The sequence below is a fragment of the Larimichthys crocea genome, chromosome I, assembly GCF_000972845.2.
Source record: "Larimichthys crocea isolate SSNF chromosome I, L_crocea_2.0, whole genome shotgun sequence".
Lineage (NCBI taxonomy): Eukaryota > Metazoa > Chordata > Actinopteri > Sciaenidae > Larimichthys > Larimichthys crocea.
The window spans coordinates 7,593,820-7,607,395 of NC_040011.1; the positions used below are offsets into that span (position 1 = coordinate 7,593,820).

The 13,576-nt window shown below is 38.7% G+C and overlaps 1 protein-coding gene across 1 annotated transcript in view; it reads right to left on the reverse strand.

Annotated features, from left to right (window-relative positions):
- The window catches only part of hibch (3-hydroxyisobutyryl-CoA hydrolase), a 34,190-nt gene that overhangs the window by 18,720 nt on the left and 1,894 nt on the right, over positions 1-13,576 (reverse strand). The window contains exons 3-6 of the mRNA XM_010733149.3: positions 3,878-4,009; positions 3,281-3,365; positions 2,947-3,027; positions 2,123-2,175 (exon numbers count right to left, since the gene is read on the reverse strand). Coding sequence (XP_010731451.2) covers positions 2,123-2,175; positions 2,947-3,027; positions 3,281-3,365; positions 3,878-4,009 — 351 coding nt within the window. The remainder of the gene's footprint in view (positions 1-2,122; positions 2,176-2,946; positions 3,028-3,280; positions 3,366-3,877; positions 4,010-13,576) is intronic.

Consider the following 13,576-nt stretch of genomic DNA (forward strand, 5'->3'; position numbering starts at 1 on the left):
AATACAGAGAAAACTTTGTTAACTAACTAACTAATGATTAAAATTGACAATCTTTCTCTGTTACATGTTCACAAATGTAACTAACAGTCTGTGAAAGTGTAACACAGTTCTGTCATCCAGAACACTGAGTTATAAAAGGTAACTAACCTGAACATATCGTATCAACAAGCTTATTTTATCTGTGCATTGTCATCTGGGTAATTCTTCAATTTTTTGACTTCTTCAAAGTTAATCTAAATGTCACCACAGGCGATATCACACTTCATGGAAAAGTGAACAGAATTTGCTACTTTTAACTGTTGGTTCATGATATAGAAATTCATTTTACATTATATATTTTTCTCTGATTATTAACCACTTACAGTTACAGGTTATTGTATCTATGTTTTTTATTTAAGTTGGGAGGATTACTAATGATGTACAACACTGATTAGCAAATCAACCTCCTTCCAGGTATCAAATGAATCAGTGTGTATTTTTGGATTTGGACCTAAACACCTGCTCACGTTGCTATTTCTAGCCTTCAGTAACAACAAGCTGTGCACCACCACAGCACCACCACAGCACCCGGTACACAAAATGTGGATGTAACCGCACTGGAAAGTCAACTCACATTTCTTTCAGCTCCTCACAACAGAAAATGAAATCGGTAAGTTCATGGCCTCACTGATTGGCAATGATGGAGCTATTTTTCTCTGCTTATCCATGGTCAGGTAGCAGTGGCAGCAGATTTATCAGGGCGTTCCACACGTCCTTCTCCCCAGCAAGGCATTACAGCTCCTCCTGGGGGATCCCGAGGCATTCCCAGACTAGATGGGCTATGTAGTACCACCAGTGAGTTCTAGGTCTGCCCAGAGATCTCCTCCCAGTTGGAACATCTCAAAAGGAAGACACCCAGGAGGCATCCCGAGCCACCTCAGCTCGCTCCTTTCGATGTGAAGGAGGTTCTACTCAGAGCTCCCTCCGGATGTCTGAGCTCCTAACCTCATCTCCAAGGCTGAGCCTGGCCACACGGTGGAGGAATGTTATATATTATATTATTTTATAGTCATCCTTTTCATTGGGAATTGCATTACATCTTGCATCACTAAAACCTGACCCTGTGTTGTTCTTTTTTGTCCTTGGAATCAGACAAAACCATACGAGAGCCGAATGCTGTGGTCTTCTTTCCTCAGCCCATCTCATGCCACATTATTTCCCGATTCTCTCTACTTGAAAGAACTGAACAGTAAGACTGCACAAAAATCATGCGTGGAACAACTCCCTTCCTGTTCCAGTCCAATCCAATCATAGTAGCTTTGATCTGAGTCACAGTGCATAAATATCAAAGACGTCTCATCCAAAATAACACATAAGCATGAAGTATAAAAAGAAGCAGTCAACCAAGAAGTATGGAAACATAGAAATTTAGTTTTGAAACCAAAAAGAGAGGAAGCTGCCGTTCCACATGGGATTCCCTCATCATCTCTCAACAACAAAAAAACAAATACAGAGAGAACCACGTGATCGAGATATTGATTTGTGCCACATACTGCTGTAAAAATACAGCTAAAGATATTCTAGGAATGTAAAGTGCATCCTTATAGACAGGTTCAGTGCTGTGCAAAAGGACACACACACACCCAGTAGACACTACACTAGTGAGTGTGTGCGACCTTGTTGACACCTCAGGAAAAATCACGGTCAAGGTCACGAAATCAGAAAAAAGAAAAATGAACTAATCATAAAGCCAGACAGCTTCTATGACCAGGTGAATTAAACTTTAATTCTTAATAAATTACCTAAATGACCTTTGAAATCAAAGCAGCAGGTCTGTCTGAATTATGTCTCATCATGCTTATTGTGCGATCCAATTCAAATTCCAACCATATGAGACACCTGGAGGGAAAAACCAGTGGAAGCTACACTGCTGTGTCACTTTACATCTCATCCAATCAGAGGCCACCTTGCCAATGGCAGCAGGTAACAGTGGCAGACAGCTAACTCCTGACATCTACAGGCGAGCGTGAATATCACACCTTATAGAAAACTCAAAAACAAAAAAAACAGGAAGATGCCTCGTAATATTCACATATCCAGATTAACTCAACGTTATAAAATAAACCTTAACACATGTACTCACCCCTCCCATTGTTATTCCATCAATAAGGGCGATGTATGGTTTCCTGCATGCTCCTTAAAAGACAAAATACAGCTAGATTACCTATGATGACTGATTTTAACCAAGTTTGAGTGAACTGACTTAGTGAAACTGGGAGAGAGAGGGAATCACTGAAACGTGCATGATGAATGAAAATCTAATGACTGTTCAGGACCTGAGAGAAACATGTGAACTAGATTATTTCAAATACTTACAGCTAAGGGATTATTTCATAAAAATAAATATGGAGCTCAAAAATATCAAATGGAACGACTGATGAAATAATGCGAGTGTATAGTGGGACAAGAATCAAGGTGACATCTGTGTTATACCAAGACCTCAGAGAATTTAAGGGCACCTCTACCATATACATTACGGCTAAAAGGGAGGGAGGAATTTGAGTGATCCTCTCCTTCATCACACCTAAAATAAAGAGTAAGCAAAGTGGCTCACAATGGGCATATTGGCAGACATGCTGCACTAACATGTAAGTGAATGTGCCACTAGAAATGATAGATATATAGTCAAGATGCTACAATCTGCAAGTAAGAAGGCAATAACAAGAAACTAATGGCTTAGGTTTATAGTCCCTCTGCTAAGTATGACATAATGAAAAACGACTTATGTATTTTAACTTGTTTTTATTAATTTTTTCCTGCTTTTTCTTTGTTGTCTTTTTTTTCATTGTATACATGAACAAAAACTGTTAAAATAAATGGAAAGAAAACTCACTTGACATGCATAAACATAAAATAGAGGCCAACAGAGGCGTTTGGAAATGTATGACGTGTCATTTTAACGCTTACCAATAGCGTTGTTGAGAATGTATTCCTCACGGAAAAAGTCCTCTGCAAGAGAGTCTCCAACTTTCCCAGCTTCTGTGACCGCTGAGAGGAAAAAACAGATCAAAACAGTGATGAAGCAACATGTTTCAGCTACAGACAGACCGTTGAAAACATTTTTAATCATTCAGCACGTGAAATCCTTTTTTCAGTGAGATGTTTAGAAGAGTGGAGATTCTGGAATAACGGGAAGTGTTTTTAAATGTCATCTGTTAAGTATCTTTTAGAAAACCTGATGGTCTGTGACCTGAATGTATGCTAATACACAAGAAGCTGAACCTCTGAGACCACTGCTTACCTCTGATGTCTCCGCCCGCGCAAAAGGCTTTCCCACCTGCTCCTTTTATGATCATAAGCTCAGTCTCTTTGTCATTTTCCCATTTCTAGGAGCACAAAAAAGCAGACAAATCTTCTGTTAAGTTTATGTGTCAACAAGTTAAAACAGGTTTCTGGATTTTTGTGAAAGTTTTAGATACACAGCCACTCAAAACACCAGAACTTTATAATGAGACCTCAAACACAAAACCATCACAGCCACAACCTTCCTCATTTTAAAGATGTCGAAGTCTTCCAGGAAAACTAAACAAGAGACAGTTTTGATTTGATTTTTGATAGTGACGATTGTTCCAAGAGAAATATTTCATCTGATATCCAATTACATCAAACCTAATGAGGAAGATACATTCCCTGAACTTCTGCACACGTCTGTCAGTTTGAAGTAAGACCATGTGTAAAAGTCTTAAATAGGTTTAGGAGCAAATCTGTGAGACTCTCATTGTCACTGTTAAACTAAGTGACTTACTAGCGGCCATTTACAATGCTGTAATAAATGACACTTTCAAGGCCCTGACATTTGCCCCAGTTGAAGTTTGTATTAACCAAGCTTTCCACATACCTTGAGCTGAGGGTATATCTGTCGGATCATGGTCAGGTTGAGGGCATTCAAGACTTTGGGTCTGTTTATGGTGATCACACCTGCCCTGCCCACTTTCTCCAGAAGAACCTCTGGTTGCGCCTGACTTGACATCTGATCCAAAATAAAAGACAACAGGACAATTTTGTATTTACATCACACTTTAATAAACTCAAACATAGCAGTGTCACACCACGCGATTCAAATAGTGACGTCGCATCGTTTCAATAAATGTAATCACAAAAGAAAGAAAAGAAAATATCAGTCGAACAAACAAGAAAGAAATTGAAGATAACATTACAAAACAGTCACTGCGAGGTAAAACCATCTCTGGGTCATCCTGAGAGTTGAGGGACTTTTTCTGCTATCAAATAAAAGCAAACGTGCCAAAGAAAACAATGGCTGAAGTATTCAGCAATATAAGTCAAGATATCAAGTGTAATTCAATTCGCTGTACCAGGATCACAGTGCATAAAACGCACAAACAAGAACAACAGTCTGTGATGTAACACCTCCTCAGTATTTCATGACACGACACTGCTGGCTTAATGTATAAGGAGATCTGAGTCCCTATAAGAGGCGCTGATCAGCTAGACAGGTCTACATGAGAATAAACTAGACCACAGGCTTTCAAATGTGAACTGAAATCTGGATACAGACAAATTGTTGCTACAAAATGTTACATTTTTGTGTTTTATGCACTCGTGACTTGACTGTGAATCTGTATTTATAATGATCCTGATGATCCTGCTACAGGATGCCCTAACTGTTTCCAGCTCATCAATTCAATTTTAATCATATAGTGCCATAGCATAACAAAAATTATCTCATGACACCTTTCATGCAGAGCAGGTCTAGACTGTACTCTTCATAATGTTATTTACAGAGACCCAACAGTTACACCATGACAGTGTTAATTTCGTCAGCCGAGACGAAATATGTCCGTCAACAAGCCTTTTTCCCTTGACTAAGACAATACAATGTTCTAAAAACACTGACGAAAAATGTGCCAATGTGCATTTTTGTTGACGAATAAAAACGAGACAAAAATGTCATGCAAGATATAAAAAATAAACAAAAACTTCCTCCTTGTTCTCATCTACTATATAAGAAAAAAAGCAACATCCAGTCCTGCTGTCACGTATTTGTTCTTTTACTGTAGCAACATCACAGCCACACGTTTGAGATCCTCTTGCTGCTCTCGCACCTGTGGCTTGAAAACAAACAGCATGCAGGAGAAACACGATGTACGGACAGCGCAATCATGCTTGGAAGAAAAAAGAGACTGGACGTGTGGTCCCATTTTCCAATCAATATGTTAGTAAGTGAACTGGAATCAATAAACAAAAAACAAAAAAATTCCTGAAATAATGGATCGATGTAAATAACACAATTGTTTGCTTTATTCCAAATGTATTGAATGTGTATTGTTGTGGACTAAATGAAATCATTGAATAACTATTATGAGTCGCTGTGGTGGAAGAGGAGCCATGTAAACATGTGTGACATGGTAAGAACATGGTAAACATGGTAAACCGTTGGATGCCGTAGACACAACGGACCAATGGGAAAAAGAAGAACAAGAAAGGCCACAAGCATAAGCGTTCACAAGAAGGGAAGGACTGTCATGTTTAAGACCGTGGACTTTGTTCAGATTTCAGAGAAAAGTGAAGCATGAAATTTTAGTGCGTTTGAACTAAATTAAAACTATTCAGGATACTCTTGTTATTGATGTTAATTTTATAAGGATAGATCAGTGACTATGTATGCACTTGTGCAGGATCCCCATGCTACACTTCCATACAGTTGCACTTGGATGTTGCTTATTGGAGCATTGAGGGTTTAGTGTCTCAACGCGGACAAGCTGCTCTTTATTGCCACAGAAGTAAACACTACTCTTGCTTTTATGAGAGACAAACTTATTCCTCCTTTTGCTTGTTTGTTTTTCATTCATGTTCATCCCGGCTGTAGTCCTCCAGCAGCTCTGCGCAGCAGCAGCAGCATGACTCTGACTGAATGAAGACTCCTGGAGAGAAAACAACCAGGAAACCTTCATCCTCCTGCCTTACACGAAATTTCAAGTTTCTAGTAAAAGTTTTTTGATCTCAAAAGTGTGTATGTTCTTGGAATAAATACTCACCCATACAATAAAAGAGAAAACAGATGTTTGCTCGGCTGCGTTTGATTTTATAATCACTGCATGAATATAAAATCTCAGTTGGAGGTTAGGTAGGTGGTGCTGGGGTTTTGGGTGAGGTTGCAGAGTGGTGTTGTTTGATGCTACACCAGAATGGCCTACTAAGACTTTTTAAAAATCCTTTATGTAGTGGCTTTAAGACATGTATCTTAGGGTGTTAATATCCATAATTGTGTTTAACAAGAAAAAATAATAATTAAATTGGTTTAAAAACTCCACATTGCTATCCCATGATAAGATGAGTTTATCCTGATATTCTTCTTATTGTTGCTTATCTGGTGTCACATGATGACAAAAAACATACAGTAAATACTATGTTAATAATATAATGGGCATAACAAAATCTATGAATCAAAAGTGCTTGTTGAAAAGGTTCACAAAGAATTAATAAAAAAATGTTGGTGGGCATTCAGGCTCTGCCCCTATGATTTATTGTTTCTGTCTGATGGGCGTCTTCCTATAAAAGCAGAACCAGTTCACTGCTGTCTGTGGATCTGCACTCCAGCACTCAGTAAGTTCACTAGTAGTATCGGGTATAATTACTATAAATAATGTGTGTGTGTGTGTGTGTGTGTGATTGATAGATTGATGATCTCCGTTTCCTTTGTTACTGTATTGCATATTCTGTCATCATGCCATTATAAAGAAACACAAACTCTACTGATGTCTTTATACATCATCATGTGAGCACATTTATCACAAACTGCTGATCCAAAACTTCTAATCTGCAATGATTGTTTTCTAAATTTAACTAACATTTTCCACATGGACTGCACTTTCTTTCTTTATAGCATTTTAGGTTTTAAAGTCACTTCAATTTTAAAAAGTTTATTCTTATGATCGGGGAATTGTGGTAACTGATGTGGCTTTTTTCATTTCAGGGTTTGGATCTGATCTGAAATCTAAAATGTGGAAACGCAAGTAAATAACTCATTCTCTGTCTTTTTATTTTCTAAAACTCCTCCCCTTCATTTTTGTCAAACTTTCTTATTGAATTTTGACATCCAGTCCAAACTAAAAAGAGAAAATGATGAGCACCACTTTTTTTTTTGTTTGACTAGGAAACCAGCATCCCCGGGCTGTCGTCCTCACCAACGTCTGGAAGACACACCCACCAGGCCCTGTCTCACCCCAACCCTGCCCTCCTCACGCCGCCACATGTCACCTACGTGCAACCTAGCCCCACTTGTTGGAGGGTGTGAAAGCCATGGTTATGGTCATGGACCAGGGCCAGGTTGTGGGTACCAACCTAGCCATGGGCATGGTCATGAGCATCATGGGCATCACGGCATGGACATGATCATGGTCATGGACATGAGCATCACGGACATGGCATGGGCATCAGGGCATGGACATGGGCATCAGGGCAGGACATGGCATCATGGGCACGGGCGTGATCGCGGACACGGTCATCACAAACATGGTCATGGCCCAGGCACAAGCATGGTCACGTGCATGATCATTGCCACAAGAAAGGGGGAAGTGCACGGGGTAAGATCTAGTTGATGATTGAGTCCTATTGTACCAAAGTAAACACTGTATTGCAGTCCACTGACAATGAGTAATAGTTACACGTGAGCCATAGTGAAGTGAACCAGATTCACCTACCTAATAAAAATGTACAATTAGAAATAGAGGATGTAGACTAAACATGGAGTGTATTTGTGTTTTTCTAAAAAAAAAAATCTATGACACCTGAGATTTATCTAGTGCTGCAGTTAGACTCAGTTGGCAGTTTGCGTCATTAGGCCTGTAAGTAACACGTACAATACAACAATAGATATTTTCACACTGCAGTCATTTTGACATGAAATAGTCAACTCAGATGTTTCAATGATACAGGTTAAGGTTAGAGATTTTCCAGTGAGCAACGTGCTTCACGGCTGCACCCTGACTGACTTGTTTGACCTGAATCAACCTTAATTAGTATCACTGGTAACACCTGTGCTTACCCTACTACTTCATGTCAAAATGACTGCTGTGAAAAAAGGTCTATTGTCCCCAGCTGAAGAACCTTAATGGTTTGATTTGATTTTTTGTGGCCTTTCAGTCATTTGTCTTCCAAAACAATATGACAATAAACACCTTTATCCTGAACCTTATCTACTACTTGGTTAAATATGATGAATATATACTGTACACATAGACATAAACATAGAGCACCATAAAGTGGTTGTAATCAGTATTTCTAATAATAATTGATCAAAAGCCTTTGTAATGTGATTTTTAGCCTTTTAGCAACTTTTAACTCTAGTAATTTTCTGTCGCTGCAGGCAGTTTTCAGTGAAAAACCAAATGAAATTAAATTGAATGCACAAAATTAATCTGTTCACACAAGATTTAAAAATATAACTTCTGGGGCTCTGTACAAAAGAAAAGGCAAAAAGGGTTTTCTTAAAGAATTCTTATAATTGAGAAAAATGAATAATAAATTATGAATTCATACTAATTAACTGACTGTTCAATAGGTCAGTACAATGAAATGAAATGTTGTCTCTCCTGTAGTCCTCCAGCAGCTCCTGCAGCAGCGACTCGACTAGCTGAAGCTGAAGCTGGACGGGACTAGAATAAGACCAGCTGCTACCTGGAAACTTCATCATGTTGCCTTTTATGATAGAATATTTTGATAAATGCAAATTTAACGTCAGGTTTAACTGTCAGATACAATATTACGTTGTATAAAGTGTTGAACCGATACATTTCAGTGAAAATAACTAAAAGCTTGTATCAAATACACAGCAATGTTACAACGTGAGACATTATGTAGTTCTGATGTATTAAAAACAGATCATAACGTTACCTTGTGATAAACAACATCAAACTGCTTCTGTTTGTTATTAAATCAAGTAACCCTCAACAATAGTTTGCCTCTTATTCTCTTTTCATTTGACCTCATAGTTTCCTATTACACTGTGTGAGTTATGTATCGGTGTGTATTTATATTATCTTTATTTACCCAGGGAACGTTGAAGACCTTGTTCAGTGTTGTTCACTAATAGCTGCACACCCTGCCGCTCCCAGTACATTTACTTGAATCCATTTAATAATGTTTCAAATGCTATCTCTGCTCTCTCCAATAGAATATTTTAATCTTTTACATATAGATTAGTGTGTTACAATTGAACTAAACTAGAGCCGCTCCTCCTTTTGCACATCACAGCAAAGCAGAGCAGCTTGTGCAGGGCAGCTGCTTCTGCACCACCTCGTTTGGACTGAAACTTTCAACATGTTGCACCTTTGGCCCGACTCCAATCAGTTTTGTGTTTCACGCTGAAGTCAGTGTGCAGTACAGTGCACTCATTCATTTAATTATTTATTGGGATCAACATTTATCAGTTCTCCAAAGAACCTAAAAAAAGGGAAAAAATGTGAACTTAACAAACTTTTTTTTGCACTCAGTTCCCAACAGCAAAAAAAAGTCTCTTAAGGATAAAACGTTCTCCAGAGAAGTTATTAAGAACCAGGTTTTTCTTAGAGAGCATTACTATAACAAGAAATGGCAAAAGCAGCCAGGTAAAAGACCAGACAATAAATGATACACTACTAATATATCACAGCAATAACAAAAAGTAATAATAATAACAATCAGAAAAATTCCAAAACAGCAACAATTAAAAAAAAAATCTATGTGAATGTATTTTTGTTTTATTGACTGTTTTAAGAAAATAAATAAGAATAAGAAGTAGTTTTAAGTTTGTCTTTTACACGGCAATACTATAATTATTTGTTTAAACTTATACATTAACCATAAACCATATATTAATGATTTAGTTAGTGTTGAGCATGTGCAGAACTGATCAAAACATAAAAGAAGACACTCAAATCAAGTGTTATGAGAAACACATTGCTAATTAAACAAGATTGATCCATGTTGACTGTATGTTAAAGATATACATACACACCCACTGAGGTCACAAAGTGAAAATGTTGTGATGGGAGTTCAGGAAGTTCTGCCCCCAGATGATGTGAAGCACATAAAAAGCTATAGCAGGTACGGCTGCATCTGTGGATCTGCTCTCCAGCTACAGTAAGTTCACCTCCGAACTCTGCGGGTCATTTTTTAGATCGAAGTTTTGTTTGTTTGTTCTGAAACAACGAGTGTGTCAATCTAGAGGTTTTTTTTCCCTGCTTTCAGGTCTGTAGTTTCATCTGAAGTTTAAAAATGTACGGAAACAACCAGGTAAATAACACAACCTTTCAATATAGTGAATGTGCATTAACATTTATTCACTGTGGGTATTTATTTGTTCTCCTTTTGTGTTTAGGGAACCAGTACCCACCTGGTTACCCTAACCACCTCAGCAGATGCCAGGGGGATACCCTCCAGGCACGGTCCGACCACCACACTACCCTAACCACCCACGGTCAACCCGGAGGCTACCCCGGACATGGACCAGGACCTGGTTACGGTCCAGGACCTGGTTCGGTCCAGGACCTGTTTCGGTCCAGGACCTGGTTTCGGCCGGACCTGGTTTGGCCCAGGGCCGGACAATGCCATGGACAGGGTCATGGTCAGGGTCATGGACAGGCATGGACATGGACATGGACATGGACACGGACACGACACAGAAGCACAAGCACAAGAATGGTCACAAGCATGGCAAATGCCACAAAAAAAGGGAAGGACTGTCACGGGGTAAGATTCAGTCATTCCTATGTCAGTTTTTAGATGATTGAAATGATTCATTGATGTCTGTGTGTTGTGTTCTTCCTTGCTGTAGTCCTCCACACCTCCTGCAGCAGCGACTCTGACTAGATGAAGACTCCTCGAGACAACTTGGTAACAGGAAAGCTTCATCCTCCAACCGTATTGTTGTTATATAATCAGTATGTCACTGCAAACTTCAACATATAATCTTAAAAAGTGTATTTGTATCAACAATTCTTGATGTTTGATTCGGATCAGCCACTTTCTTAACATTTAAAAACTTTGGTGTACAGTAGGGAGACATTATTGTATCCATCATTGTGCTTGTGAGCAAAAATAAAAGTGCTTTGGTAAATGCACATTAAATCAATAATGCAGTGTTTGCGCTTTTTATTGCATTTTCTGCTGTGCTTCTGAACACATTCATTTGCCCTTTGGCCAATATAACCAGGGTGTGCTCTTTATTTGCTCAGGGAAGGTTGACTGAACACATTGCCACCACACCTCGGTCACAGCAGTACTTTACATGATGGAAAGGTGCAGTCAATCTAATCTTATTTGATAGCCTGTGTAATCAAACACTGGTCATGTTAATGTGCAGCCTTTACATAACACGTTTGCTAATCTGTGAGGGCCCTAGTACTGTAGTCAGTGGTGGAGGATTTGGAAAAGATTTGACTTAAATGAAAAACTAAAGCCTGCATTCATAATTTTACTAAATACAACTATAGTAAATATAAGTTAGTTTACGGTGTAAAACAATTTAAACTTATACTGATTTAAATTATGATATGATTAAGATTGATACTATGTTTGTCTCTATTATGTTGAAATTAGTTTATAATAATAATAAACACGTGTTACAATTTAATGTGTCACATATGCTCGTATTTTGTATGCTATCGAAATCAGAAACATGTTTATTGCCAAGTAGGTTTTCACATACAACAATTTGTCTTGGTGTTTTTGGTGCATAAAAACATTAAATATGAGGATATAAAATCAATCTAGAAAGAATAATATGTACTATGTTAGAAATGAAAGGCTGTACGTTTTGTGCAGGATGTGCAAAGTATTCACTAGGTAGGTAGAGTCAGAAGGGACTTGTTGACAAGGCTCATCAATATAAGCAGGGGCGCCCGCCAGGAATTTTGGGCCCCATGACAAAATTTGGTTTAATAATTTTTATATTGGTGTTTCCTATTTTTGGGGGCCCCTGCAGTCTGGGCCCTTGGAATTGTCCTATACTCCCTCCCCCATTATGCCCCCTGAATATATATGGTAAGGTGAAATCGTTCCAGTCCAGGGTGTAGCCCAGCTCTCACTAATGTCAGCTGGGAAGGCTCAACCTTCTGATAAGGGCAAGGCATTTTGGAAAATGGATAAACACTCAACATCATAGTAAAAAAAAATCTTATCTTAAAATAGGACAGTAATATTAACGAAAATGTAACAAATAACTTTATTATGGAAGTATGTGAGTAAATAAGTCAATGATGAGTTCAATATTACTACTAATACATAGGTAATTGTATATATATACTATACTAAATATATTAGAATATATTAGAATATCTTATCGTCATATGCAATGCATAACAAAAATCTGTGCCATCTCAGTGCAGGAGTACAAAAAAAACATAGTATGAAACATAAATAAAACATAGATAAAAAGGATAAAAAACATGGAAAAACTAAAAACATACAGTATATACAGAGCACCAGTGCATGAATTATTCCATGTGGTCATCTAGGGCAGTTATGGCCTGTGCATAGAAGCTGTTTTGGTCTGTTGTGGGTTTTTAATGTTCAATGATGTGGACGGGTGGGATGGGTCCTTGATGATGTTCTGGGCTCTTTTGATACAGGAGGAATTGTTATGACAATATACTTGTATATAATAACGTATAAATAGTAAAAGTGTCACTTACACGCAGGAGTTGCAGCACCTCCTCTCCACAGTGTGGCGGAAACACCGCGTGCACTTCAGTCTTCCTCGGTGGTGCTCGCCCACCATTACGTCCCCGGCGACCAATCAGAGCAACCCGGTGCGTCTTTCTAGGAAGTAAACCATCGCAGATGGAGGAGTGAAGAAATCAGCTGCAGCTGAAAGTCACGGAGTGAAAATGTCTCTGACTGTCCTGAGTCTGGCCACAGGTACGGGTTTCATATAAAGGACAGCTGACATGCTGACGTCAGGTCAGCTGCTGTAACAGTGTCTCGGCTCTGCTGTTATTGACAGTGATTGTGAGTGTGTTCAGATGTTTTCAGCCTGTAGAGTTGGTAATGTTTGCCTCTGTCCTGCAGGCTGAGCTCCCTCTGCAGACTGCAGAGAATCCGGGGACACATGGTGAGCAGACCCACACATGCATACATGTTAATGAAGCCTGAAGGGGCTGATCCCTCAGTGGTGGAGTGGTTCTCATGGATCAGGGTCCTGCATGATGTCCACTATTACTACTGTCATTATTGCTACTATATCTCCATTACAGTTATATAGTTAGTTCATGATCTGCTATTGTGCATATGTCTCCATCTCTCTCCATCTGTCTCTACTGTCTCTCTCTATCTTAACTCAACCGGTCACCAATGAGCTTGGGTCTGGGTTTTTCCTCGCCACCGCACCAACTGCATGCTCATGGTGCAGTGTTAATTTTGTCACTCATTTTTCAGTTTAGTCTTAGTCTTATGTCAAAGTTCATTCTTAGTCTTAGTCACTTTTAGTCTTTCACAACATTTTTGTTAGTCATATTTTAGTCGACTAAAAGTCTCAAATTTTAGTCAAACGTGAAACCAGGGTGTTTTTTTAGTCAAAACAATTTAGTCTTTTTCTATT